Here is a 27106-nt window from a genome sequence, read left to right on the forward strand (position 1 = left end):
GGACCGATGACGGATGGCCACAAGATTGGAAGAGATCACGAGGAGTATTCCGTCTGACTTATCCCCGGCATTGACAGCTACTCACTAGACCTGACCCTGATCCTGACCCTGGTCTGTCTGGCCCTAACCCCCGACCTCTTCTTCATTACTCTCTCTGTATTCAGATTTGAATTCTTCTTTTGCGACTAATCGCAAGACACTGACACTTACACACTCACACACTCACTCTTTTTTCCGAAGTCACCAACTCAACAACTGACGCATCCCCGATCGATTAACTAACCAAATTCGTACCGATTTGCTTTTAAACCCAACCGCATCGACAATACACGGACATAGCGCACTGCTTTAAGCATAAACTAGATACACCTTACCTTAACGGTTAACCTGACATACCTATTCCTATACCTATACCTATACCTATCCCTGATACTCATACTCATACCCATAAACGTATCAGCGCAATTCTTCCACACCCATCCCTCTTATACATACCTTTTCTCCTACTAGGCACCATCGACATGGCACAGATCGCCTAGCTCAACTGCCTGGCTAGCTCCTCCAAAATCACACAAACCACAAACCACAAACCAGAAACCCTGCAGCAACCCGCATCCAGTTAGCAGAGCCGCCCGCCACGTTCTTCTGCCGGTTACCAGTACCCTCCATACATACATTTCATCACAGTTGACGCTTTATCTGTATTATTACTCTATGTCTGCCTACGTGTTTCGACAGCCTATCTACTAGTAAAGCAACTTGCGATCTCCGCACCGCAGCTAGGCTTTCTTAACTTGTATCCCTTCCTATAAACCCTGTGTATGCCTAGTTATCTGCCTGCCCTATATTTGACCTTACGAACAATGGATGCCAAAGTTCGGTGGCATCCTACTTCCATCTAAGCTAGGTCGATCCTCGCAGGACGCCTCATCTTGTTGGCGATAATCCTCGACGCCTTCCATCCGTGCCACGATCTTAACCGAGATACGACGTCACCGAGATTGTGCATCGATCTGACCAACAAGCCAACAATTACTACGTCCCTGCCCTCGCCATATCTATCAGGCTACACGTAGCCTGAGCTTCGACGACTTCAGGATGCATCAAACTCCCCGCGCCCCGCCTCGTACAGCCTCCCCCGCCTTGTCACAACAAACAAATCCCACAAGAACAAATAATCAGAGAGATCCAGGAAGTCCTGGTTCTGGTCCACCATCTAGACCAGGCTCTCGAGCTCAGGAGAGGACGTCGACGGGAGCGGGTGGAGGCAATCGTGGAGATGGAGGTCCTACTCGTGATTCTATTAAGAAATTAGACCAGATTATCCAGGTTGGTTTTCTATCAATCATGTTGTTATGGTCGTATGTACTCACAAATGGCCCCCAATCTAGAATATCTACTCGAAAGCCGGTACCGTAATATTACAGACACGCATGCAAGTAACCCCGATTCTCGTGGGTAAGTCTCTAGAGAGGAGAACGAGTAGATGGGTAAGTCCAAACCTTGAAGATGCCGATTCCTCAATCTTACCAAATGCCCTGAGATACAGTTTCAACTCGATACCGACGATATTGACGACTTTCGAGAAGAGTTCCGTGTATGGAAACAATGCGGCGGATTTGAGAATCGCCCACCTCCGTTAGTGATCGAAACTTACCTTGATACGACTCGATTGAAGGGTGGCCAAAGCTTGGTAATTCTGGATGAAAATGGAAAGAGATGGGATGTTATCGAGGCCCTTAACGCTTTCGATCAGTCTGGCGACGGCAGCTCTGGTCGTCAGGGGAAACCGATAACCCGCCTTGTATTAGAGCGATGGCGTGTTGAGCTAAAAGGAAAACCCCCCGATCAACTAGATGACTTTGGTCTACTGCTTCCTACAGTGTACAAGAAGGCAATTGTCTTGATGCGATCGATATATACGACGACAGGCCTCTTGCCCGCCTGGAAGCTCGCTAGGAATTCTAAAACAAAGGGCACCCATCCCGCCTTAGCGGTCCGCTGCCGAGTCTTCTCTGGGGAATCTCCAACGTATGGATCCGACTCCCTGAGGATACCCTTGTTCGCCGGCAGAGGGGATGTCTCGACCGATTATGTGTTTGGTAACCTCGAAGTCCCTGTGGGACGATTCTACGTTTCTGTGTCTTACCGCAACCACTGCAACTTCCAGGTGGTTGATTCCGAATCTTTGCTGAGCTCACGCATTGATATATCTGATGACATGTTCAAGCCATCGTTGCCCCGTCATGGCCATGGACGTCGCGACTCTTATGCCCCTGAAGTCGGGTCGCTCCCTTACCATCGGCACGTGCAGAACATCACAGAAAATCAGCAACGATACGGTAGTTTATCCACGTTTCACGGCGAAGGGCCGATTGGCACGAGCCCTATCTCCGCATTAAAGGCAGTAAAAGCTCCAGGTTCGGACACCAGTTCACCACCGGATTCTAGACCTGCGAGCATTGAAGCCCCCCCTCATACCCTCCCAATTGCCAACCACGCCCGTCGACCATCTCTCAGAGGGATAGATACCTCGCGACGCCCATCCGTCTCCTTCCAGTCTTCGCCATTCAAGCATGGCTCTCTTTCAGGGTCACCCGCGCTTCGGCCGCAGGACCCTGATGTTCCACCGTCGCCACAATCCTTAAACCGCCCTTCAAGTTTTAATACGCATGTGAGAAATCGCTCTTCATTGACGGCTGGAATGCCGGCTTCTCTCCGTGGGGCACCACCCCCTGCCCCGGCAGATAACTCTCTCGCCAGTTCGCCAAGGCCATCTGTCTCTAATCGATTTAGTAGCAGCTTTGGGCATCGGCGTAGTCGGCCATCTCTTAGCGGCGCTAGGGTTGATGATGACCAAAACAGCAGTGGCAAGCAAAGTTTATCATCTTCGGTTGTCCAACCGGGCTCCGGTCTATTGAACGAGATTGGCGCTGCCGGTAGTTCCGGATCTTTCCAAACTGATGATGAGAGCATCCAGAACTTCTTGAAGATGATTGAAAGCAAGAAGACATTAGCAAGTTTCGACTCATCTAAGAAAGGAGAATCGGCGACTAAGAGAACGGCGGCTCAGCTTTCGAAGTTTCAACATATGCGTGAGTCGAATAATGCGCTGACCGAATCCATGAACTCGTCTATGCAGCTTCAACGTTCATCTAGCTCTTCTAGCCGTCAGTTAGCTAATGTACCGGGTATGTCAACATCATCGTCCCCGGGAAAGCCGTTATCACCTCATACCCCACATACACCCGCCATCCCATCTCGCTTAAGCGAGAACTCGAGTGTCGATTATGCACCGACTACAAGAGTTGCGTCGCGGTCGCGCAACGTTGAGGGTCTTCCAGAAGAACCTACGGTCAGTGCACAGGCTACTCATGAGGGGACGACCGCCATCGACATTCCTACATCGCCAAGGCCTTACCCACATGCCAGGCGATCTAGTTCCGTTGCTCACCAGAATCGTGCATTAGTTGACGACGACGACATTGATGCTCATCGCAGTATTAGCCTTGGCGCGGAAGACCGCGAACCTCCCAGTCTTAGTGTTCTATTGGGATTAGGCTCTGATGAGCCAACTAGTGCGGTGGATACTCCGGGTCTACAATCTGCTGCTGATATTAGGGCAACAAGTCCTCCGGATATGCTTGGGCAAGAATCAGAATCTGTTGAGCGTGAAGTCCGGCCTCCAGGCGGCCTTTACTCCGGATTCTCGAGTTCGCCTTACAGCAGACGTTATGGCAACAATGCCGGCCGAGGCATTACGCCTCCCCACTCAGGAAGTGGTAGTCTGGTCGGGTCCAGCGGCAGATTCGGCAGGGGTTATTCACGCGGAGGCGCTACAGGCCTAGGTGTGACAGGTGCTGCCGCAGATGAGCCTGACGATGAGCCGCTTCTATTTGATATGTCTGAGATTACTCGTGAGCAATCTCGTCGCAGCCTCGAGGAAGCCAGAGGTGGCGGAAGTGTAGGGTCCAGTGGCGATAAGGGAGCCTATGAGACCAGTCACAGGAGCCGTCGTTGGTAATGAGGTTATGGCAGACCTAATCGTTTACGACTTGAAACGAGTTTGCATTTTGCATTTTCTCGCTGCATAAGATGTTGTGTAATGCTTGTATTGGGTGTGGATCGACGATATAGGAAACTAGGAAACACTCCGGGTGGTATGGTGCAGAGCTTTCATTCTTCAGAACACGGGTACGTCCGGAGATCTATTACGACTACAGATTGTCATCGACATTGTTATTTGATTTTGGATGAGCCCGGATGTTTTTGTTTTCAGAGGAGTTTGAAGGCACTATGGATGGAAATGATTATTACCAAGGGCCGGAGTCTAGAGCGGAGTTTGAGGTTCATTATCATGACACGCTCGAGGACGACCGTCTGGCGTTTCATTCGGAAGGGTGAAGGGCATCACAGAGCGGTTTGGCTTTTCTGCTCTCGGTCGTCCTTTTTTAATCCGAGGTTATAGGGTATGCGGACGGGGTGTTTGCTATAAGACTAGGTACATATAAGGTAGCTCAGGATGAAGTTCCAGTCGTCTCATCCCACAGAGCACCTTTAGATGGAATAGAAAGAATATGGTGAACCACGCCGAGACGTAACTCTTTACCACCAGGGATTAACCTAGGTTGTAGGTATTGGCTTGTATATTAGGAGCCGGGTATTTAAACAAATCTCATGTCATATACACCTGCATATATTATCATGATCTTGTCTTGCCTTGTGTATATGAATACATGTTACTCGATTAAATAATTTTATTATTTATGTCTCTTGATACTACATAGGTAGGTAATTGTCTGTATACTAAGTACTTACATAGTACCAGGATGCATACTATATTCCGAATGTAAAGCTCCGAACGCGAGAAAAGTTTTCTGAAATTCCTACCTATCACATTGAGGACATAGAAGGGTCGAATAGTACCTAGCACTTTGCCTTCTGCTCTGCCTTACAAGCTCGGAAATCTGTTGGTCTAAACGAAGTCAATCGGATGTTGAGGCGCAGTTTAATCTAGCATGGAAGGTATGACAGGCATGGATTGATATTGATAGAAATATTCGGACGTCATTGCATTGCGCGTTGTGGATAGCGGATAGTTCCCAGAAGGCAGCTACAGGTCACCGGGTTCGCTGCTAACCACCAATATTAGGTACCATGCATTGCCCCAGAGGCTGGGCCAGAACGCTAGTATATATCGAGCTACGCTAAGGAAGCACAGGCCAACGTCATCAATTATGTACTCCTCTAGGCTGTAACTTTTAGAACCTCTCCACCAACCTACCTCATAATTCTTAACGCTACAACTACAACTACCAATCTCTATCTTTAAGTCACACGTTCCGACCATTCCACCGTCACGATACCCGCGATACCCGACGCAATATAACTCATAAACCGAGGGAATTAAAGTTGGTACCGCCGTAGAAGGGAGACAAAAACACCAGATCATAGGGATAGTCTTTTCTCCCGCCCGCTGCCCACCATGTTTCGGGGAACAGCAGTCGGTCCTTATGATGAAGTAATCGGTACGCACCGCACCACAACGTAACCACATTCAGCCCCCAATATGGTCATAAAACTGACATAGCTTCGACCATTCTAGCCAAGGCGACCGACGAGAACCTCACTTCGGAGGACTGGGGGGCTATTATCGAGGTCTGCGACAAAGTAACCAGTGATCCTAATGGACCCAACCAAGCAGTTCAGGGCTTGATCAAGCGCCTAGCACATCGCAACGCCAATGTTCAGCTCTACACCCTCGAGGTACGTATTCCAAACGCCGTTTACCTCGCTTCATCGTTCGCCCATTTATTTCCGCTAATATTAACTTGTATTAGCTCGCGAATGCGCTATCGCAAAACTGCGGCAAGAACATGCATCGCGAGCTCGCCAGCCGCGCTTTCACCGATGCCCTACTAAAACTTGCCAACGACCGCAATACCCACCAACAAGTTAAGGTCAAGGTTTTAGAAAGAACAAAGGAATGGTCTGATATGTTTAGCCAAGATGCAGACCTTGGTATCATGTACGATGCCTACTACCGTCTTAAGCAGACCAACCCGACCTTACAACCACCGTCGGCCCCGCAGAAGACCGGCCTTACCGATCTAGATCGCCAGAAGGAAGAAGATGAGCTTCAAATGGCGCTCACGCTATCTTTACAAGAAGAAGAAAGGAAGAAGGTCCCTCAACCCGGTCCCTCTGTCGCAGGGCCAAGCTCAGGGGCAGGACCAAGTGCGGCGACTAATCAGGCGGAACCAATACCCTCTCACCCTACCGGAACAACAGCCGCCACCGTATCACGAGTCCGCGCCCTCTACGATTTCGTTCCGACCGAGCCTGGCGAACTTGAGTTTAAGAAGGGTGATATTATCGCCGTCCTCGAGTCCGTCTTCAAGGACTGGTGGCGAGGTTCGTTGAAAGGTCGAACTGGCATTTTCCCTCTTAACTACGTCGAGAAACTTGCGGACCCGACCCCCGATGAGCTCCAACGCGAGGCGCAAATGGAGGCTGAAGTTTTTGCCGAAATCAAGAACGTCGAGAAGCTTCTTACCTTGCTAAGCACGTCTAATGCATCGCCGAGGGAAGAGGACAATGAGGAGATATCAGTATGTCTAAAATGGCTACACTATACCCATTTGCAATAGCTAACGTCTCTAGAAACTCTATCACCAAACTCTGGCTATCCGACCGAAACTAATCAAATTAATTGAAAAGTACTCACAGAAGAAAGAGGACTTTACTCAACTAAACGAAAAGTTCATTAAGGCCAGAAGAGATTACGAATCACTCTTAGAATCTTCGATGTCTCATCCACCCCAACCGAACTACCATCAATATGCTCCGAGACCGATCATGAACCACGGGTATGGGGGTCCCGGGGGTCCGGGTCCGGGTCCGGGTTTTGCGCCTCAGGGGCCACCCGTTCAGCAAGAACCCCAAAGATATTATACCCCCGGCCCTCAAGGGCCTCCTCCACAAGGTATGTGGACTGCAGGTATCTCTACGGGAAGTGAGCTCACACATAATTAGAGCAAACCCAATACCAGGCGACATCACCGCCTCCTACCTTCCAACGGCCAACGCCTGCCCCTGCTCCGTTCTATCTGCAGGGCGCAGAGATTCCACCTCAGGCGAGCCAACCGCCACCTCAACAATACCCGCCAAGAGACCAGCCTTCGCGCATAGCAATGGGCAAGCAGCCCGCTCCTATACAAACCTCGTCTCCCCCGCCACAGGCCTACCAGGCATATTCTCAACCTCCCCCTCAAGTGGGACAGAGGCCCCAGAGCACTTACGGCAATCCCCAGGAACTAGCCACGTCCGCATATGACTCCCCGGTGGCTACTCATAACCCGGGCCGCACCGACCCTTACTCTGCATCGGTCTATTCTCAAGAGGACCCTTACGCATCGAGCCCGACTGCTCCCGCGCCAAGTGCTCCTATCTTACCCGCTCCCTCTGCTCCCTTAGCACCTTCCGCACCCCCGGCCGCCGTGCCCACTCCCCTAGCTATTGCCTCTCACCCTTCGCAGCCGCAATATTCGGCGTACAACCCGAACGCCCATCGCCAAGACTCGTACGATGCGGGTATTCCTCCCCCGCAGCCCACCGGCTCAGCGCCCCCGATCCCAGTTCAGCCGCCACCTAGCGTGCTAACGCCACCACCGCTACACCCAGGCGGACCGGCGTTCGATGCTAGGCAGAGTCTACCGAGTCAGGTCGTACCGGGGAATGTGGGCATGGGAGGTGTTCAGCCCCAGTACAAGGCATACGTGCCTCCTGGCAACGAACCGAGCGCCCCACAGGACTTTTACAGGCAGAACGCTGCTTATTAAGACTATGTAGGATAGGGGTCAAGGGTTAGGAAGTTGAATGGCGAGGGCGAGAATTGGTGAACAAAGGAAGAAGATAAGGGGACGCAGAATGCGAGTCAAGGGATTTGAAGGCTGGGTTTAGGTTTTTGCGAGCTACGGCATACTTGTATCAACTAGGCTTTTAATGCATCGGTGCATTTCAATGTTGCGGGGTTTAGTTGGTCGCTTGGTACACAGCTTGCTAGGGGATACCCCGGAAAGGGGAACGGTTCCTGCTTGATGATCCATCTGTTGGGATCTTGGGGTTGGTAGATATGATAACATAATCGAAGTGGTGATATATTAAACAATTGAACGTGGATGTTGTTATTTTGTGTTGTGAGCGCTGTGAGTGCTGTGAGTGTAAAATAGTGGTAGTGTTTTCTTGGGACTGGTTATAGGTGGCTTTGGTCTTATGTTGGGCTATTTTTAGCAAGGATATCAGCTATAATACTGCCCGGGCTCTTGAAGTGAGTGGTTCAAAAGTGTACAAGTAAACAGTGTTCATTAACTTGACAACTTCTATAAGTTTAACAAATTCATCAATGCTCTAAGAGTTCCTGGTATTTCAATCTGCCTTTTCGAGTGTATGAAAAGATTATACGCATAATCTATTTGTTGTTCTGTATTTCAGGGTCGACTTAGAACTGTAAATTCGATGCCCCTCTAAATTTATAAATTCGGTTGACTTATAAGGCTGTCTTACTTTTATCCTATAGCCCTAGAGGATTACCAGAGCGATACCAATAGCGCTACTTATCCCCTATATATATAAGGCCGATAGTGTACCTAACGGTGAAGCTGGACGAGGGGAAGGTACTTCCAAACTGAATCTTCCGAGGTCACACAAGGATGTGGGAGTGCTTACATAACCAGCAATATGCCTGGTGCCTATGGAAAGTTTCCAGTTTGAAATTGAAACTGCAACTTAGGAAAATACAACATCAAACCATCCCCGAACGAACAAAGTCAGATCCAATTATTACTCACTATTTATGCCCTACAAAATACTCCAATTACTCGATTATATATACGATATTAATAAGGATATAATTCAAAATACATACCACATGCTGCTTTATATATAGTCGAGTGTTCCTAGCTATATACTGCGCCATGTATAAAATTGAAAGAAAAGCGAGTCAATGGCCCCCAAATCTGATCAGTTCAGATTGCCACAGCCTACACAACCACCGCCATGTGGTGAGACTCTGTTAATGTTGTTTCCTAGCGTGCTTACCAGAGGCATGAGGTTGTCTCGCCATTCAAGTATATTATGGGTAAGACGGTAGCACCCCTGCTCACTATCCTTTCAGCTCCCTGCGCCTATCATGGAAGTTATAAACGCCCCGCAGTCGAGTCCAAAATCTTCGGAACCCCAGTCCACCAAGATTCAACTCCCGCAGAATGCGACTCATCAACACTTCATCCCTGGAATTTGAAGAGTTCCATGGGGATGCAGTTCCGCCCTATGCGATACTAAGCCATACATGGGTCGAAGGAGAAGAGATCAGCTTTCGCGAGTTCATAGACCCCAACCTATCTACGACCACTAAATCCGGATTTCATAAGATCAAGGGCGCGTGTAAGATAGCGCGACAAGATGGCATCGATTGGATATGGATTGATACCAATTGTATTGACAAGGCCAGTTCGGCTGAGCTCACCGAGGCCATAAATTCTATGTATAATTGGTATAAGGGGTCCGAAGTATGCTACGCTTACCTATCCGACGTCACAGATTTCCCTTTACGCGACGGAGAGGACGGACCATATGACCTGAATAGCCAGTTTCGTCAGAGCAAGTGGTTTTTACGTGGATGGACGCTCCAAGAGTTAATCGCGCCGCGACGATTAGTATTCTACAGCTCTTCCTGGGCTAAGATTGGTGATCGTTCAGATCTTGCATCCGATATCTCCGCCGTTACCGGAATCGAGACGCGGCTCCTACGAGGCGTTGCAGATATACATGCAGTTAGCATCGCGAAAAAGATGTCGTGGGCAGCTCGGCGTGAGACTACACGTGTTGAGGATATCGCATACTGTCTACTGGGGCTATTCGATGTCAATATGCCGCTGTTGTACGGCGAGGGCACCAAGGCATTTACGCGGCTCCAGGAGGAAATAATAAAGACATCAAACGACCACACCGTGTTCTGCTGGAGCCGTACTAGCGTGCCGGCAGACTGGACTAGCATGCTAGCGCCCTCGCCGGCTGTGTTCCGTGACGCCGGGGATTATGTCCCGATAGACGCCTGGGAGATACCGATGCCTCATTCAATGACGAACCTGGGATTGTCGATATACTTACCTATTGTATATACCTTAACGCAGATGTTCGTCATGCTTGACGCTGGGCTCTTGGGGGGACGCGCTGATATGCGTGCTTGTATTGCTATGGAGAGAACGAATCCACGGCGGTCGGGATCAAATATTCTTGACAGGAGTAGTGTTTTCATGGGCCCGACGATGCTTTCGAAAGAGGCAACCGATACGAGGGAGCGGTACAACTTGTTCATCCGATCTAGACACGTGCCGCAACCCGAGAGCCCACTAAGACCATGTGGGCCCCGTATATCCAAGCACGGCATTTTGTTATTTGTAGATCCGACCGCGACACGACTCTTATCGACCGGCAAACGCGGAGCACCTCTCGGGTCCGTGGGCTATGACATTGAGACGCATCCTCATGGAATTTTCAACGAGAAAACCGCCGTACTATGGTTGCCGGCCTTTGATGGCGGTAGTTCGCTTATCACATCCGGCTTGGTGCGTATCCGTTTCAAGTCGCCGCAAGAAACAGATCTATATCTTTTTCTCGCAGTCATATTAACGATTAGTGGAAGAGAAGCCTGGTACTGCGGCCTATATTCAGCAGATGAGTTCTGGTTCATCGAACGAGAAATCAAGGAAAGAATCAATGAAGAGGTTGCACCTGATGAAGAGATGGTGATGATAAATGGTTACCTGCGAACCGTCGCCTGGGAGCATGGCCGCAAACAGCTCACGGATCATACGCAAGACGAATCCTTGTTTGTTTCTATTGGGGGGACGATGACTCGCAACCCCAAGACTGATATCAGGGCGGCTATGCTCTCTGGCAAGTGCGAGTCCCCTTATTCGTTTCCTATGAGCGCCATCGATATTGGCGGTGTAGTTGATGAGACGGACGACGATGATAGTGCGGAGGACGAAGAGTTTGAAGATTGGGACTCGTCAAATGAAGATGAGGATAGTGATGAATCTGCAGGGGAGAAGACCAATGGATCACGTAGATGGGACGTTAATAGCTCTGGTGAAAGCTCCCAGACCTTGTCGTCCACATCATCATGGTCTAAAACTTCACCGCCACCTAAACTCCCAGCTTCCTAGCGTTCTTCATGAACTGTGGGGTCCGCTCAACTTAATATCCCTAGGTTTATCGATTCGATCATGATAAACGCTTCGTGGAAGAACCCATTCCGAACCACCGAGCAGACAACAAATCTGTGGATGATCATCTAACGTTTGATAGAGTCGATTTGCAAAATATAGACATTGCACATAGCCTATAAAGTGAATTATTTAGATAATTAAGTAATGCTGTTACATCGCAAGGAGGACTATCCACCTATGCGCATTACTAAGAGTATTGGCGTTTTCAGTCTCCCAGACTTTGAATCAGTGTAGGCTATTCAAAAAGAGCAACCTTGTTCATAGATGGTATGTAGGAATGTATGCATTGTGTTTTACAGTTCTTGGGCATTATTTGTTGAGGACGCAGCATGTCACCCAAGTAAGTTATTTCCTTGTCCCTGACAGACTTCTCCGTAGTCGGTTTTGACCATTGGACCATAGGTAGCAAGCATATCCTGGATCAGCATAGCAATAATAACCCCTCACTCATATGGTTCTCAATGCCATGTCATCGTGCCCCCATGCCATTCATATTCAGCCTTCTTCATCTCCGCCGCCACCCCACCGTTTCAGAGATGATGATGCCAACCCAAAATAGCCTTGCCTCTCGGAACACCGCCTTACGTAGAATATGCTTCTCCACTCCCATAGGGAGCGCGGCAACCACGCCGACATGGAAACTAGAAGCCAGGGAATAATAGGACGAAGTTCAAATAGTTGGGTCGAAAGGTGGTAGTTACCTAATCAAGGCTTGGTTCCTGCTGAGCTAAAGCACTGAATGGATGGATCCTAGAAGAGAAAGCTGTCGCTTTGGAGATCAGCGCTTCTAGATCAGATCACACCGTAAGACCTCAATCTCCTGTCCAGACGGCCGCGCGTTCTGGACCTCCGCGGCGCGAAAGAGGTGGACAGAAATGAAAAAAAACCTGGGGCAGGGCGGTGGAGAATGGCTATGTATGCCGGGACGGTAGTGTTCACGGTAGCGCAAACGCTAGGCAAGGCAGCGCGGGCCGTTGTTCGTGAACCAGCGTTTCGACCCGCGTTGAACCAATCAGGGCAGCTAGAACAGTCTGCTCAATTGCCTTGTTGGGGTCGTCCTATGCCCTTCGCGTGCTAGCGGGTTCGTGTTGTCCCTATGCCATGACAAGAGGAAACATCCCGAGCCGGCAATGATCGCGGCCCCGGTTGAGGCTCCACATGGGGGTTCCTGAGCTAATATTGCAGCTTCATGCAACGCCGCCGATCCTAACGTGGTCGACCTCGAGCTAGCCTTGCCTCGACCGCACACCGTGATATCCTCACCCGCTCAGCCTGGTCGCCCCTTGGTCGGCTGGGCAAAAGACGACGAAGCCATGCCTCCGTGAAAAGGTATAAAGAAGCCTCAGGTTCGCCGGTTTAGGTTTGTATTTTCCCTTTCCTCATCACAGCAGACAATTCATCACATCCATCCATCCATCTCAACAACATCTCAAACTTTTCAAACCTTCCAACCCAAACCCAACCCACAAACCATCAAAATGCGTTTCTCCACCGCCATCAGCACCATCGCCCTCGCCCTCAGCGGCAGCGCCATCGCGCAGAGCACCGAAGAAGTGACCATCACGAGCCTGACCCTGCACAAGGCCGGTGTCTCCGGCACCTCGGTCGGCACCGTCGACGGCGCCGCCTTCAAGCTAGACGGCAATGACGGCAAGGGCATCGACTGCAGCGCCACCGCCGCGGGCATCACCTCCGGTGTTCCCACCGCCGACCTAGCCTGCGGCAGCAGCACCTACAAGTTCAGCGTCCTCCCCGGCGCCGACGCCTCTACCTTCGGCTTGAAGATCACCCACAACGCGTAAGTAGCCTAACCTCCCCCTTATCCCCATACTAGGGTATGGAGATAAACATAATAAAACCCGAAACTAACACCTCAATAGCATCTCCGGCCAAGGCACCGTCAACGTCGTCTGCCGCAGCGGCGGCGGCGACACCTCCGTGTGCAGCCTGACCAGCGACTCGCTCAAGATCAGCCTGAAGGCTTAGATTCGCCTTTCCCGGAACGATCAGTTAATGTCGTGAATGAATTTTTGGAAATGAAAGTTTACGAAAGCATGTTTTGAGAACTTTTAGAGATGAGATGAGATGGATGGATCCGCTGTTTTTGATTTCGAAGTAACATTCTTACACATAGACAATTTTAGAACATCTTGTTTTACAACTCCTAGTTCCTTGAGACTGAAAGTGAATATGTCGAGTCTTAAAATAGGCTGGTGCTTTAGTATCAACGGTGTACCTCAGTAAATTCATGAATGTGAAGTTTATTTAGTATTATATAAGTTATTTCTAACAGATGCCACCTTGAGCGTGTTAGAGAGTATCCTATCTAGTGGATTGTGCTCTGAAACAGTAAATAGTACATGTAAATACTATACATAGATGTATAAAATGGCAGAACAACCTATATTTGTTCGACTTCCCCTTTCGAGCCTTCTTATAGCCATACGCCTGGTTATCCTAATTTTCCTTTAAGAACGCCCTAAAACTCCAGTACTGGACGCTTCCATAATAGATAGGTACCTAGTCAACTATATATATAACTTAAATTCTGAGGTCATAGAATATATGGGGTGTATTAGTTTCTTTGGCATAGATTGACTCGTATATACGAGTGTTAGTGTTCAATCTGATTTGCCGTCGTAAATCATTACCTAGTAGTAGCCACTGGGCTGGGTCTGCAACCGTGTCTCATGCTAAAGATAGACGCTCAATGATCTAGGGAGAATCATCTGATAGCTTGAGGCATCGTTCGAATAATTCGACGGTCTCTTGGACATATCCTACTTTCTCGCCCAATTCGATCGACCGATAATACCACGGTTGGTCGATCTGTTGTGGGAAATTGCTTTTGGCATCCGCCGTATCACGAAATACGCGCCATCTACTCTCAAAGTCTCGGCCCATCTGGTCGGCTCCTGCTGTAGCGCCTATCTTTCGGCAGTAGTTTTCTACGGCGGATATCGCTTCAAGTGTCTGAATATGCGACGGGCCATAAATTTCCTGCGAGAGTTTGAGAAGGTTGTGTCCTGCTTGTACTGCCTCCGCTTGTGTTCCTTTGCGCTCTTTAACTTCAAACATCAACCAGGCAGCCTTGCAGCGGAGATCCGGGTAAGCACTGGGTGGTCGTGTATCTAGCCACTCGATTATTTCTTTGGTAACAGTCTCAGCCTTCTTCACTCGTCGACGTCCAAGGGAAACAAGTGCTAATCTGAACTTAGTTTCCTGAAGAAGAAATTCCGCGGCTTCTCTCGAAATCGCTCCCCCTGTAATCATAGCCTGAATGACAGTCTCAAGCAAATTATATGACAGCAAACCGGTACAGTGAAGCTGAATAAATACGAACGCGCCCTGGACGTCGTTGGTAGTGTTCGTCTCCCGCGAGTTGACATGTCGTCCCCACATGTCCAAGTAAGATTCAAATATGGCGCCAGCGTGGTCATTGATCCCACTCATTCCCGTAAGTACAACTCGAGACCATAATTGGTTGAATGGATGCCCTCGTGGCAAAATTAATGCTGTGAGCTTTGAAGCATAGTCAATGAAGGCATCACCAAGCTTGTTGTTTTGACTCGCGAGGACTATTGCGCACTTGTAGGTCGCCAGCCAGAACATCGAATCGGGTTGTTGTAATTGTAGCTTGTACTGGTCGAAGCACATGCCCAGCAGCGAGAAGCCTTCTTTTATTCGGCCATGGCGAATCAATCCCTGAGACGAAGCCACGTAATGTTGCCAGGTAAAAGCACCGTTCATTTCAGCTCGATCTCCCTTGGCCGCCATTTGCCATATCCCATTATCGAATGCCCCATTTATGAAATTGCGGAGAATCTGCATGCACTCGTGCGGCACTCTCAATTCGGTAGGTTCCTCGATGCGGGGGGAAATGGATACATTGGAATCGGTCGTGTCTGGCGACGGTGATGGCGAGGGTGTTCGACAAATTACTTGGGATATCCTTGAATTCGATCCCTCATCATCGGCCCCCTTTTCGGCGCGCATGATCTTTTTCGAAATAAGAGGTGCCGCACGATATCGATACCGTTGTAGTCGATCTGGGTCAATCCGCCTGCCTCTGATGTATGCTACCGTTGGTTTTCCGGCTGCGGCGCGAGCAGTCTGTTGGCGAAAGATCTCGACAGCTTCCTCGGCTTTGATTTTCTTTTCGATGCCCCATTTTTGGAAGCGGGCTTTGTACATCCTTACGCTTATTAACCTGTTAGATGATTGTCCAACAATCACGACGAACTAGGGAGTGAGTCGTAGCTAATCGAAACGTACGTTGCGTAGAATTGGTGATTATCCTGCATTGTCTGCATAATCTCCTTTAACGTCTTATTCTGGTCTCGATCTAATGGAAAGGTATACTGTTAATTGATGTTCCATTATGCAAGCAAGGACAACCTAGGTAAAGTAGGAGCTAAGGATAGTGAAGGAATATCAGGCATTGACGATCAATTGCGGAAGGATGAGGGGTTAATTGAACATACTGACAGCACGTTAGCTAAATGCAAGCACGATAGGGTGAATCGAAATGGGAAGATAATACCAGAGAGTTGTGATGTAATCTCTTTGTGAAGCCCAATCGTTGGCGGTGGCCCAGCCATTGTGGCCAGTAGGTGTAGTAGACATTGCGACGCGAAGAACCAAGCAATGGGGAATCGAACATCAGCTAAGCATCTACAGTTTGGCCAATTGGTTCGTAGATCGTAGATCGTGGCACGACAGATCTGAGGTCAGACGGTGGACAAGAGAGGAAATCGTTAATAATGTTGGCAGATGAAAAACGATAGTGACACTATCGCGGGCCGTGTAAATTCAATGTATCCAATGTATCCAAGGTATTCAAGGTATCCAAAGGTGTGGGAAACGGGAAATGCAGGTAAGCAAGTAAGCCACACAAATAGAACCAACAGAGTGTCATTCCCGCATCTTCTCGGGAACAAATTAAGATAAAGGGTGGGTGACGATCCGATCTAGTAAGTGACAATAACTATTCGGCGATCTTGTAACACAATTATCGGGATGCGACTATGCGATGGATATTCTGATGTTCCGTTCTCATCGTGGGGTGTCTGGCAGACTGGCAGTGGGTGAGGACTGAGCACGGTGTATTGATCGAGACTCGGCAATGCCCGTACTGTATTGTAAGCAAAAAAGGGTCAAAGCGTCAAAGACAGATCGTCCGGAGTAGACGAAACAGGACCGACAAGACCGACAAGACTAACAACCTTGTCTCTCTCACATATTAATATTAGCCTGAATTGTATGAAGATGGCGAGACCTTCATATTCTTCGAGTACTGAGTAATGAATATGTTTGTCCGCGATATCCGAAACGTTGAAGACAGTTTCTACTGCTGCTTTACCTAGGTGGAAATCCTCGACATTGTTGGCTAGGGATATGAATGTTGGAACATTGAAAGGAGAAATTCAATCGTGCGGCGCAGCGACGTTGTACAACAGTGTCACGCGCGAATCAGTTCGGCAATTCAACCTGATTTGTACCAGGTACCTACTCCATAGATGTACATGGAACGATGAGTGGAATGGTTCCATGCGAGTCTACTGCTGCTCTAAATTAGAATAAGGTACAAGACCGTAAGCTAACTCTAATACGCACGGTCTCTGGATGGTGTATCGATACATACTGCCGACAGTGGCAGAGTGGATATGGACAAGTGGGGGTCAAAAGGATTTTGGAAGCTGTGACTGCCAGCTGTGAGCCAGCTGTCAAGTAGCATGGCAAGCTTCTCATAGCTGTTACACAGTTGCCCCATACCTGACTCGGTAGCACCTTACAGCCACAAACAGATAAAACTCGAGAGTGGTTGATAAGCTGAGCTGGTTGACCCGGTAAATTATGTCATTGGCCGCCGTCATTGTAAACAACATCGAATAAAGTTAAATCTCCCAACGGTCTAAACAAACAATCACCCGAGGTCAATATTTACAAGTACACAACATAATTATTCTCTTTAGAATCCTGTCCATATTGTCGTAATCACACACTACATCCCCGTTTTGCCAACAGATCCCATTTCGGCTTTCTATGAGGTTTGTTTACCCCACCTACAAACATCCCACTTCGCAGCCTGAAACCTCATATTCACCATCAATTTATCTAGAAAGCCAGGCGACAGCTTCGGAATTCGGCCAAGGAACGACCTTAAGTCAACCGACACACCCGATTTCCTTAAGCCTAAGTATACGAAGCACAATAAATGGGTTGAGAAAGAAATAGAAGGACTCAAGAATTGGATTACAAGTGACAATCACATTAAAGGAACTCAACAGAAGCATTCCACCATGGTGAAGGAACACGCACCGCCAAAGGCGCCGCTTGGCCCTTTGGGATCTAACGAAACAAATGGCATTACTTCAAACCAGACAACTGAAAAAACATCAGGTGTTGCAAACACCAGCACAGTCAACGCTACTTCAAATGCACGACCTGCCCCTGGCCCTGCACCAGCTATCAAGTCGCGAGCTTTCTCTAAAAACATCGAGGACAAATATGCCAACCTCTTCATTCAACCAAAAAGCCGCCCAGAACACCACCGACCACAACGAATCTCGGGACCGTTGCAGCCTACTTTTAAGGACAAGAAGCCGCCACCACCTCCCATGTTCAATACCATACCCGGCCCGGAAGGATCGTCTAATAATCCAATATCGGTCCCAGATGGTCCAGTCTCAATATATAGCCAACCTGGAATTTATTCTACGTACGTCGACCCGAAGAAAGCCGCTTCCGATATCAAAGCTTTGCTCGAAGGCAGTATAGAAGATGAGCAGGAGAATGAAGTGAAGGAAGAAGATGAGGAAGATAAGTCTCGCGTTGAAGGGCTCAGCGTACCACTCTTGCGCCATCAGATCGAGGGTGTAGAGTGGATGAAAGGCCGCGAACTCGGTCCTGTCAAGAAAGGGAAGGTACCCAAAGGCGGTCTGCTTGCTGACGACATGGGATTGGGGAAAACCTTACAATCTATAGCCCTTATCTTGAGCAACCAAAAGCCACAAGACAAATACCCGGGAGTCGAGAAGACGACATTGGTTGTCGCCCCTCTAGCACTTATCCGTCAATGGGAGGCTGAGTTAAAAGAAAAGGTGACTGAATCTCACAGGATGAAAGTCCTTGTGCATCACGGACCACAACGCACCAAGCGCTTCGAAGACCTCCGTCGATATGATGTAGTCATCACAACCTATCAGATCCTAGTGTCTGAGCATGGCCACTCTAGTGACAGCTTGAAAGCTGGTTGTTTCGGACTACATTGGTATCGGGTCATCTTGGATGAAGCACATACGATCAAGAACAGAAATGCCAAGGCTACAAAGGCGTGTTACGAACTTAGAAGCGTATTTCGTTGGTGTCTTTCTGGAACTCCGATGCAGAATAACCTAGACGAGCTGCAAAGCTTAGTCAAATTTCTCAGAATTAAGCCCTACGACGACCTTCGCGAATGGAAGGATCATTTCGAAATACCGATGAAGAACGGCAAAGGAGATGTTGCAATGCGCCGTCTTCATAGCTTACTGCAATGTTTCATGAAACGTAGAACCAAGGACATCTTGAAGGTGGCTGGCGCTCTCAGCACTGGCGGAAAGGAATCCAAGGACGGCGAAAAGGGCGCAACCTCCAGCTTCAAAGTTACCGAGAGAAAGGTTGTAACGGTCGCGGCTGAGTTTACGCCAGCTGAGAGACGTTTCTATGATAGATTGGAAAAGCGTACAGATAAGAGTCTCGAACAGATGATGAGGAACAAGCTTAACTATGCCAGTGCCTTGGTGCTTCTCTTGCGCCTCCGACAGGCTTGCGACCACCCAAAGCTTGTCGAAGGCAAACTCGAGAAGGACAAGGATGCCTTGTCTGAAGAGACGAAACCGAAGAAAAATGATGCAGACATGGATGCTCTTGCTGACCTTCTAGGTGGATTGGGTGTCGAGACTAAGCACTGTGATATCTGTGGTTGGGAGCTAGACCACGAAAGTCGCCAACCCGGTTCGGACAAATGCAAGGCCTGCTTCGAAGACCTCGAGTATTTTAAGCACCACGAAGAGGGAGGAGACCTGAAAACTCCGAAGATTAGACCAAAAAAGAAGAAGAGCAAGGCCAAGGTTAAGAAGGTGGTGGAACAAAAAGTCAAAATCGAGGTTGTGAAGAAACGGAAACCCAGAAATCGACGCGCGGTCATTGACAGTGACGATGAAGAGGAGGAAGCTGACTGGATCGTCTCCGGGGATGAGCAAGGCCCATTACGTTTAGGCAAGGCCGGCGGTACAGATGATGAAAATGCCGAGGGCGAAGGCGAATCCATCAACTCGGAAGATTCAGAAGATGAAGAGACCCAAGACGGCAGTCAATTAAACAGCTTCATCGTGGATGATGGCAAAGATACGAAGCCAGAAGAGCTGCAGCGTGCATTGGAAGAATCAGATTCCGAGGATGAATTTGAGTCCGTTTCTGTAATCGAATCCAAGATGAGAAAAGCAAAGCTCGAAGACAGCGAGGATGATGAAGGGGATGAGGGCGATGATGAAGACGACAAGGATGATGATAAGGATGATGACGAGGAAGACGCAGAGACAGAGTCCCAATCTGAATCTGAAGATGAAGATACTGGTATTTCCGAATCCGACATAGACGGAGATTCTTCAGATGAAGAAGGCTACTACCCCCACTCCCGCCGCGAAAAGGAAAGAACACCACACGTCTTAGCATCCGCCAAGATCCGGCAGCTCATCACGCTCCTCCATAAGGAGGTACACGACCACAAGTTTATCGTCTTCTCGCAATTCACCAGCATGCTCGACCTCGTAGAGCCCTTCTTCCGCAAGGAAGGCATCAAATACACGCGATACGACGGCAGCATGAAAAACGACGCACGCGAGGAAGCCCTCAACTCCCTACGCAACGACGCGCGCACCAGAGTCCTGCTCTGCTCGCTCCGATGCGGTGCCCTAGGCCTCAACCTCACAGCCGCCAGCCGCGTCGTCATCCTCGAGCCCTTCTGGAATCCATTCGTCGAGGAACAGGCCATCGACCGGGTGCACCGCCTCACGCAAACCGTCGACGTCATCGTCTACAAACTCACGATCGAGAACAGCGTCGAGGAACGCATCCTCGAGCTCCAGGAAAAGAAACGACTCCTCGCCGAAGCCGCCATCGAAAGCGGTGCCAAGAGAGAAGGCGGCCTCAAGCTCGGCCTCAAGGAAATGATGGAGTTGTTCCGCCACGTGGGCGATAGCAGAGGTGTCGGCGATGCGATCCCCGGCGTGTATGATGAGGACGAGGCCCATCGACGCGATCTTGCGGCTTCGATGTCGACTATGCGAAGCAAGAATTCTCAGGCCCCGAAGAAGAATAGTGAGAGCGCTATTTATGGGCGGAGGTGGTGATGGGGATGAGTGGGAGTCTTATTATACAAATGTCGTTTATGATAGAAGGGTGTTGAAAGGCTCTGCTTTCTCGTTGGGTTGGGTTATGATTAATGGATAACTAACCTTAGGTATTTTTATAAATACAATGAAGTGTGCATGCAATATATTTTGAGTAGATCTTGTGGTCGAGGTTATGGTACTATTAACTACCTATTCGGAATTTATTTGTTTTTCTATACTTGACAGGCCGTAGGTACGTCATACAATCTTGATACAGTCTCAGACTAGTCCGCGATCCCTCCTGAAGCCGTGTACAAACCGTAGCACCCACGCCATTTACAGTACAGCCTCGACTCACTTTGATTGGATATCTACCTAATCAACACAAACTCGATCCAAGGCCAATTTCCACAGTCTCCCATTAAGTATTAACTATCACCATAATCCTAACTCCGACCCCCACCAACTCCGCGATGAACGGGAGCATCGGCATCAGCTCGTGACGTTGATTCGTCCAGGTAGAACCGTAGAACGTGGTCGGGGATCGCCAAGTGCGTGGTTTGTTCGAACTCTTGTAGGCTAGTTAGGCGTAGCAACATCTCAAGTAGGGAGAGTGAGGTTTGGATAGCGCCGAAGGGGGAGCGCTCGAGTAGGTCCTCGTCCAAGGTTCCGGAATCAGGTACCAGTGCCCCGGAGTTTCGGGACGAAGGGCGCGAGGAGGCTAGGCTCATCCGGCTTAGTTGCGATACTAAGTTTGAGTCCGCGGAATGGCGGGAGTCGTGTTTGATGCGACGGGGACGCGGTGAGTCTTGGGTAGCTTCGTTTTTAGATGGTGTATCTTGGTTCTCCTCTTCCGGTGTAGGTTCGTCCTCGTCTTCTGTGTCTTCTGTGCCGTCGTCGTTAATGTCAAAAACTTCGAGGGCTAGCCACTCTGGATCCAGGTCTTGAGGAAATTTTAAAGGGCTAGGACTTTTTGTTGGCCGGGTGTTCTCGCTTTCGAGTTGGAGCTGGAGTTGAAGTTGGTCATTAGCGTCATCATGCGAACCAGCTTCCAACGTGCCATTAGATGTGGCGCTTTCGTCAACGTCTTGAATCAACCCTGTTTGGGCCATCTGATGTGTGATTGTTGGTATCTCCTTGTTTACATGTAGAGCTTTGGTATCCCTCTTGAGCAGAAGTACTGGATTGCTTGAGGCACCGTCGTCATTGTTAATATTCAGTATCCTTCCAACGTCTGCGTAGAACATCTTTGATATTTGGTGGACAGGGACAAATTCCCGAATTCCGGCTGTACGGACGCCATCATAGGAACTTGGTTGATCATCACCATCTTCGACTGTGTGAACTCTCCCATCATCTAAATCTTCCACAATCTGAAGTTGGTACGCGTAACTCGCATATGAGGCGTTGTTTCCTAAACCGTTCATATCACCGAATTCATCCTCAAATGGCACTCGACGGAGCCGGACTCGTGCCTTGTGAATTACCTCCTGCCATAGTGGCTTGCGTTGATCATCTTCTAAGCCGTATGGTTCCCTGGGATCCTCACGAGAAGTATGGGCCCGAAAGAGCATGTAAATAGACAGCACAAAGTCCGGACCAATCTGCATAGGCGTACCAGAATTGAGGATATATTGAGTATCTCCAACGTTCACTAGCATGCTAGCCTGCAATAGGCGGGACGGTGAGAAAGCCGAAGGCTGGGTTTGTATGCCCCCAATCGCGGAAACCCAGAGGTTGATGAGTGGTATAGAATCATCAATGTCTACAATTAGCTGCTTGATATCCGTGATAATGCTTTGAATTTCGATTCGCCGCAGAGCAGCGGCGGTAGAGTTCTTGGCTGCCCCATTTTGCCGTGATTCATCTGCTAAGGCGGCATTTTCAAGGCGTTTACCGAGAGAATCGACATCGGTCCGTAGTTCCTGTGCTGTTCGTACCACGGCCTCTAGAGCTGAGTTCCCTCGCGTGTAACGGAACTCGATGGACTCTAATATAGGAGAGACGAGCTACTAGAATAATTAGTCGCGGTTTAAATTTAACACGTTAAAACAGGTTTTTCGGTGAGCAGCCTACATTCTAACTGATCCGGTTAGATATGACTTACCTCGATCTTGCGAGCCAACCGTCTTTGCAGGTGGCTTAGCTCGGTACGTAAGGGGTCATCGTCGACTGTCTATATTACATAATTAGCTTGGGCAGCTATTACATAACCTAAGGCAAGATACCTAGACATAGATAGGGCAACTCCTTCATACCTTGAGTAACCTCGAACCTTGCTGAATGACATAAGTGGAGGTAAGAGCAAGACAAGATCTGATTGCGTAGTTGGTGGCGTGGTAAGATAATTTGGCTAGGAATGCATCCATGACCAATAGACCAATATATATGGTTGGGAATATATGGATGGTTGTTATTGTCTTATTATTGCCCTATCCACACATGCGAATTATGCATGAAGAAAGAGTTGCTCGCCCCATGAAGGGCAGCTGGGACCTCGTAGATGCCCAACTTGTTAAGTATCGGCCAAGCCACACCTTAGGTCAATGTTTGTGCTCGAATCGGAATGCACAGGTTCATAATTATGGATGTTGAAAGAGGAAGATTCATTAAAGTTCACTGTTCATGTGCAAAACACACCGCATAACTTACTTCAGGTAGCACAATACCAGTATAAGCAATCCACTATTATTCAGCAAACAGCGTGGATACTCCATTTAAAGAATATATATTACCTTTAAATGGATAAACTGGAGTTAGCAGATATAATTGTAGAGAGTGGGTCATTATGTACATATTGAATGCATATCCTCAATGCTTAGTAGAATACTGTATGTACAAACTTAAAATACCTAGTATGACAGTATAATACCGAGAGGCTGTTTCCTCCGTCATTGGCGGGGCAAAACCTCTCACCCCGCTAAGCTTTGCGGCGTTCAAATACATAATTCTTTTTCCCTTCACCTCTCGCCGCAATCTCACAAACAATCAGGTCAGATCAGGCACATTTCCCATCACCCTTCACTCTTCTATCTGACTCACCAAAGGGTTCCTTTACCCTTGTCCTTCATTTACCTCCTAAATATATCGACTGCCGCACTACTGTTTACTAAAGAGTTCTCGGTCGCACAACCACGACATCAATTTCCTTTTCGCGACACCGATTTTCTTCTTCTTTTTCGTTAGCACTCAAGCAGACTATTTCACGGCGAGAATTGACACCATGGCGGATCTTAACTCCTGGGAAGATGACCCTGCCGCTCAGGACGACAATTTGTCGAGACAGACTCAGCAGATGAACCTGAACAACCAACCCCAAAACCCTGCCGCCGCATCATTCCGACCTGGTGCAACTTCCTTCCAACCCGGTGCCCAGACATTCCAACCAGGCCAAGGCTACGGTGGTGGTTATATGCCAAATTATCAGCAAGGCTATTATGGAGGCCAGAACTACTATCCCCAATATGGTGGAGCTCAGGGAGGTTTCCCTCAATATGGCCAAGGTCAAGGACAGGGACAGGGCCAGGGCCAGGGATATGGAAATGTCTATGGACAGGGCGGATACAATCAAGCTTATAGTATTATTTATCTCCCCAAAACAAAAATAAGAACCGTCAATAGCTAACTTAATAAGACCAACAGCAGCAGCAGCAACAATACTATCAGCAACAACCTCAATCCCAACAGAAGCCCAAGCAACAACAACCCCAAACCGTGCCTACCATTGCTAAGCGAGGCGACCAAACCGCGACACCCGCCGCTGCTCCTGCTGTCTCTACTGCGAATGCGCCGAAGCCTGTTGCTAAACAAGAAGGAGGAACTAAAGTCTTAAGTATAGGTGGTGATCCTCCGAAGCCCAAGGCCGCTAAGGTCCTATCAATCGGTGTTCCGACACCCCCGAAAGACGAACCGAAGACCGAGAAGGATGCATCCGCAGATGCTGGCTCGAAGATGACAGCATCAAAAGCCATCGAAAAAACAGGCGAGTCCACCAAATCGTCCAAGGCGTCGAGTGGCAAGACATCGCCCACGCCATCCTCTGGACGCTCGAGCCCTTCAAGAGCAAGCAAGAGCGCCGCGCGCGATGCCGATGCTGTTGCGAACGAACAGGCTGCCGATGTCGACGAAGATACATTGAAGGAAATTTATGGTAAAGAACACATGAACATTATCTTCATTGGTCACGTCGATGCTGGAAAATCGACACTAGGTGGCTCGATCCTATACGTTACCGGCATGGTTGACCAGCGTACAATGGATAAGTACAAGAGAGAAGCCAAGGACCTGGGCCGAGAGACATGGTATCTATCGTGGGCTCTTGATTTAACGAATGAGGAACGGTCTAAGGGTAAAACCGTCGAAGTAGGAAGAGGATTCTTCGAGACCGACAAGCGACGATATAGCATTCTGGATGCTCCCGGCCACAAGACATACGTCCCAAGTATGATTGGAGGTGCTTCCCAGGCAGATGTTGGTATTCTGGTTATCAGTGCGCGCAAAGGAGAGTATGAGACCGGATTCGAGAAAGGTGGACAGACCCGTGAACATGCCATGCTTGCCAAAACGCAAGGTGTCAACAAACTTGTTGTGGCTATCAACAAGATGGATGACCCTACGGTCAACTGGTCGGAAGCCCGGTACAAGGAATGCACAACGAAACTCGCGCAGTTCCTTAAGGGCACTGGGTATAACCTGAAAACCGATGTCTTTTTCATGCCCATCGCTGCTCAACAGACGATGGGTATCAAGGATCGTATCCCAGCGGGCGTATGCCCCTGGTATGACGGACCTTCTCTGCTCGAATACCTCGATAACATGCAGGCTCTCGAGCGAAAGGTCAACGCGCCGTTCATGATGGCTATCAGCGGAAAGTACCGAGATATGGGCACGATGGTTGAAGGCAAGATCGAAGCAGGCGTTTGCAAGAAAGGCATGACATTGATTATGATGCCGAATAAGGAGAAAGTTGACATTGCGGCCCTCTATGGCGAGACCGAAGACGAGATCCAGGTTGCCCAATGTGGTGACCAGGTCCGAATACGACTCCGAGGTATCGAAGAAGATGATATCTCCGCCGGATTTGTTCTCTGCTCCCCGAAACGTCTGGTTCATAACGTCGCAGCTTTCGAGGCACAGATCAGGATCCTCGAACTGAAGAGCATCCTCACTGCCGGCTTTAACTGCGTTTTGCACGTTCACTCCGCCGTTGAGGAGGTAACCTTCGCCGCGTTACTACACAAGTTGCAGAAAGGAACCGGCAGGAAGAGCAAGGCGCCACCAACGCATGCGAAGAAGGGAGATAGTATCATTGCTAAAATGCAAATTACAGGCGGCGCTGGTTCCGTCTGTATCGAAAAATTCGAAGACTATCCTCAAATGGGTCGTTTCACCTTAAGAGACCAGGTACGTTCCATCACTCACTCTTTTCTCACAACTAAATACTAATCAAGTAATTGCAGGGTCAAACAATCGCCATTGGCAAGATCACGAAGCTTCTCACCGAAGAGTCTGGTTAAGGAAAACTGAGAACTACTATTGATGAAGCCAAGAGAGCATCAATAGCCGATACGTTGCCTACTTCCCCTGAGAAAGGGAAATGAGCTACATTGGCGAAGTAGTAGCAAGTCGCTCAACTGCGATGCTACTACTGATGGATGATGCCACTTCTCCATAGGCGAGAATGTAGAAATGCTAGCAGGGACAAGGAATGGCAAAGATAGACTTGACCATCTCCAATAAAAAGCCATTCTTTCTCCTAAATCAGATGCTACTTTATTAGCTCTCAAATCAAATGCGCCAAGTAATCTTTTCTAGCACCCGTAATCAGGCGTATAATGCAAACTCAGTCAAGTCGAAATTTCCAACGCTTTCAACGTTGTTATATATTAAGTCCTAGTTACGTGATACTATATGTGTGTACATCCTCTTACAATCCTGTGTGCTTGTTTCGGTCGCAGGGCATTAAAGTGACCTGTTCTAGCTAGTAGTTTGATTAATCTTGAATAATCACGTATCTATCAACCCCTACCTTACGGCAAACCTGGGTAAATACAAAGCTTTAGGTGGCCATTTGTATATGAGTTGATGGTAGATATTTGGAATACAACTAGGATAGATAAGTAGGTTAATTTATGAGTAATATAAGGTAATATAAGTGTTTAGTGACTGCAACCCTTCCTAGTATATAGGAAAATGTTATTTGCGTCCCAATATTAGGTAATGACAAGCAAAGATCCAACATGTGCCCTACCTCTGTGGATGGGTAGTAAGGTAAATATTTTGAGTCCAATGGTACCTAGGTAAGTAAAATAAACTCTACACACTCCCCTTTCTGGTAGGTACCTATGAATAGGAGTAAAACGACTACTTGATCTATACCTACCTAGAACGAACTCATGCGACTAGTCGTAGATCATTTCCAATAGACGAAATTCT

At 48.6% G+C, this 27106-nt stretch overlaps 8 protein-coding genes across 8 annotated transcripts; 6 read left to right on the plus strand and 2 right to left on the minus strand.

The window, feature by feature from the left end:
* Positions 1-888: 888 nt before the first annotated feature.
* Positions 889-4746, plus strand: GGS22DRAFT_93935 (autophagy-related protein 13-domain-containing protein). Its single transcript, XM_047968475.1, has 3 exons — positions 889-1329; positions 1392-1490; positions 1544-4746. Exons 1-3 carry the CDS (start codon positions 1099-1101, stop codon positions 4022-4024), a joined length of 2811 nt encoding a protein of 936 aa, XP_047821989.1. The 5' UTR covers positions 889-1098; the 3' UTR covers positions 4025-4746.
* A 541-nt stretch (positions 4747-5287) lies between these two features.
* GGS22DRAFT_155209 (uncharacterized protein) lies at positions 5288-8336 on the plus strand. The gene is made up of 5 exons (XM_047960164.1): positions 5288-5528; positions 5606-5766; positions 5841-6611; positions 6664-6985; positions 7036-8336. Exons 1-5 carry the CDS (start codon positions 5486-5488, stop codon positions 7839-7841), a joined length of 2103 nt encoding a protein of 700 aa, XP_047821990.1. The 5' UTR covers positions 5288-5485; the 3' UTR covers positions 7842-8336.
* Positions 8337-8794: 458 nt separating this feature from the next.
* On the plus strand, positions 8795-11597 carry GGS22DRAFT_155210 (HET-domain-containing protein). Its single transcript, XM_047960165.1, has 2 exons — positions 8795-9062; positions 9176-11597. Exon 2 carries the CDS (start codon positions 9267-9269, stop codon positions 11229-11231), a length of 1965 nt encoding a protein of 654 aa, XP_047821991.1. The 5' UTR covers positions 8795-9062; positions 9176-9266; the 3' UTR covers positions 11232-11597.
* Positions 11598-12335: 738 nt separating this feature from the next.
* GGS22DRAFT_155216 (uncharacterized protein) lies at positions 12336-13430 on the plus strand. The gene is made up of 2 exons (XM_047960166.1): positions 12336-13092; positions 13175-13430. The coding sequence occupies exons 1-2, from the start codon at positions 12773-12775 to the stop codon at positions 13278-13280; spliced, it is 426 nt and encodes a 141-aa protein (XP_047821992.1). The 5' UTR covers positions 12336-12772; the 3' UTR covers positions 13281-13430.
* A 177-nt stretch (positions 13431-13607) lies between these two features.
* GGS22DRAFT_155218 (uncharacterized protein) lies at positions 13608-16318 on the minus strand. Its single transcript, XM_047960167.1, has 3 exons — positions 15839-16318; positions 15570-15639; positions 13608-15495 (listed from the first exon to the last, which is right to left on the minus strand). Exons 1-3 carry the CDS (start codon positions 15918-15920, stop codon positions 14010-14012), a joined length of 1638 nt encoding a protein of 545 aa, XP_047821993.1. The 5' UTR covers positions 15921-16318; the 3' UTR covers positions 13608-14009.
* A 930-nt stretch (positions 16319-17248) lies between these two features.
* Positions 17249-20871, plus strand: GGS22DRAFT_155220 (SNF2 family N-terminal domain-containing protein). The gene is made up of 2 exons (XM_047960168.1): positions 17249-17344; positions 17416-20871. Exons 1-2 carry the CDS (start codon positions 17340-17342, stop codon positions 20687-20689), a joined length of 3279 nt encoding a protein of 1092 aa, XP_047821994.1. The 5' UTR covers positions 17249-17339; the 3' UTR covers positions 20690-20871.
* An 8-nt stretch (positions 20872-20879) lies between these two features.
* On the minus strand, positions 20880-23304 carry GGS22DRAFT_94023 (Ran-binding-domain-containing protein). The gene is made up of 3 exons (XM_047968477.1): positions 22930-23304; positions 22779-22847; positions 20880-22680 (listed from the first exon to the last, which is right to left on the minus strand). The coding sequence occupies exons 1-3, from the start codon at positions 23038-23040 to the stop codon at positions 21118-21120; spliced, it is 1743 nt and encodes a 580-aa protein (XP_047821995.1). The 5' UTR covers positions 23041-23304; the 3' UTR covers positions 20880-21117.
* A 330-nt stretch (positions 23305-23634) lies between these two features.
* On the plus strand, positions 23635-26522 carry GGS22DRAFT_155225 (uncharacterized protein). The gene is made up of 3 exons (XM_047960169.1): positions 23635-24249; positions 24306-26074; positions 26131-26522. The coding sequence occupies exons 1-3, from the start codon at positions 23895-23897 to the stop codon at positions 26185-26187; spliced, it is 2181 nt and encodes a 726-aa protein (XP_047821996.1). The 5' UTR covers positions 23635-23894; the 3' UTR covers positions 26188-26522.
* Positions 26523-27106: the final 584 nt, after the last annotated feature.

Source organism: Annulohypoxylon maeteangense (genome assembly GCF_022496945.1).
Source record: "Annulohypoxylon maeteangense strain CBS 123835 unplaced genomic scaffold GGS22scaffold_3, whole genome shotgun sequence".
Taxonomy (NCBI): Eukaryota; Fungi; Ascomycota; class Sordariomycetes; order Xylariales; family Hypoxylaceae; genus Annulohypoxylon; species Annulohypoxylon maeteangense.

Bases quoted from the DNA above. Each gene is read 5' to 3' on its own strand.
- GGS22DRAFT_93935 (XM_047968475.1), top strand. From the start codon at position 1,099: ATGCATCAAACTCCCCGCGCCCCGCCTCGTACAGCCTCCCCCGCCTTG. The intron at 1,330-1,391 runs GTTGGTTTTCTA...CCCCCAATCTAG, and splicing joins AATTAGACCAGATTATCCAG to AATATCTACTCGAAAGCCGG. The intron at 1,491-1,543 runs GTAAGTCCAAAC...AAATGCCCTGAG, and splicing joins AGAGGAGAACGAGTAGATGG to ATACAGTTTCAACTCGATAC.
- GGS22DRAFT_155209 (XM_047960164.1), top strand. From the start codon at position 5,486: ATGTTTCGGGGAACAGCAGTCGGTCCTTATGATGAAGTAATCG. The intron at 5,529-5,605 runs GTACGCACCGCA...CGACCATTCTAG, and splicing joins TCCTTATGATGAAGTAATCG to CCAAGGCGACCGACGAGAAC. The intron at 5,767-5,840 runs GTACGTATTCCA...AACTTGTATTAG, and splicing joins TTCAGCTCTACACCCTCGAG to CTCGCGAATGCGCTATCGCA.
- GGS22DRAFT_155210 (XM_047960165.1), top strand. From the start codon at position 9,267: ATGCGACTCATCAACACTTCATCCCTGGAATTTGAAGAGTTCCATGGG.
- GGS22DRAFT_155216 (XM_047960166.1), top strand. From the start codon at position 12,773: ATGCGTTTCTCCACCGCCATCAGCACCATCGCCCTCGCCCTCAGCGGC. The intron at 13,093-13,174 runs GTAAGTAGCCTA...ACACCTCAATAG, and splicing joins TTGAAGATCACCCACAACGC to CATCTCCGGCCAAGGCACCG.
- GGS22DRAFT_155218 (XM_047960167.1), bottom strand. From the start codon at position 15,920: ATGTCTACTACACCTACTGGCCACAATGGCTGGGCCACCGCCAACGAT. The intron at 15,640-15,838 runs GGTATTATCTTC...CCTTTCCATTAG, and splicing joins AGATTACATCACAACTCTCT to ATCGAGACCAGAATAAGACG. The intron at 15,496-15,569 runs GTACGTTTCGAT...CAGGTTAATAAG, and splicing joins AATCACCAATTCTACGCAAC to CGTAAGGATGTACAAAGCCC.
- GGS22DRAFT_94023 (XM_047968477.1), bottom strand. From the start codon at position 23,040: ATGGATGCATTCCTAGCCAAATTATCTTACCACGCCACCAACTACGCA. The intron at 22,848-22,929 runs GTATGAAGGAGT...TATGTAATATAG, and splicing joins AAGGTTCGAGGTTACTCAAG to ACAGTCGACGATGACCCCTT. The intron at 22,681-22,778 runs GTAAGTCATATC...TTATTCTAGTAG, and splicing joins GGTTGGCTCGCAAGATCGAG to CTCGTCTCTCCTATATTAGA.
- GGS22DRAFT_155225 (XM_047960169.1), top strand. From the start codon at position 23,895: ATGGCGGATCTTAACTCCTGGGAAGATGACCCTGCCGCTCAGGACGAC. The intron at 24,250-24,305 runs GTATTATTTATC...TAACTTAATAAG, and splicing joins CGGATACAATCAAGCTTATA to ACCAACAGCAGCAGCAGCAA. The intron at 26,075-26,130 runs GTACGTTCCATC...AAGTAATTGCAG, and splicing joins GTTTCACCTTAAGAGACCAG to GGTCAAACAATCGCCATTGG.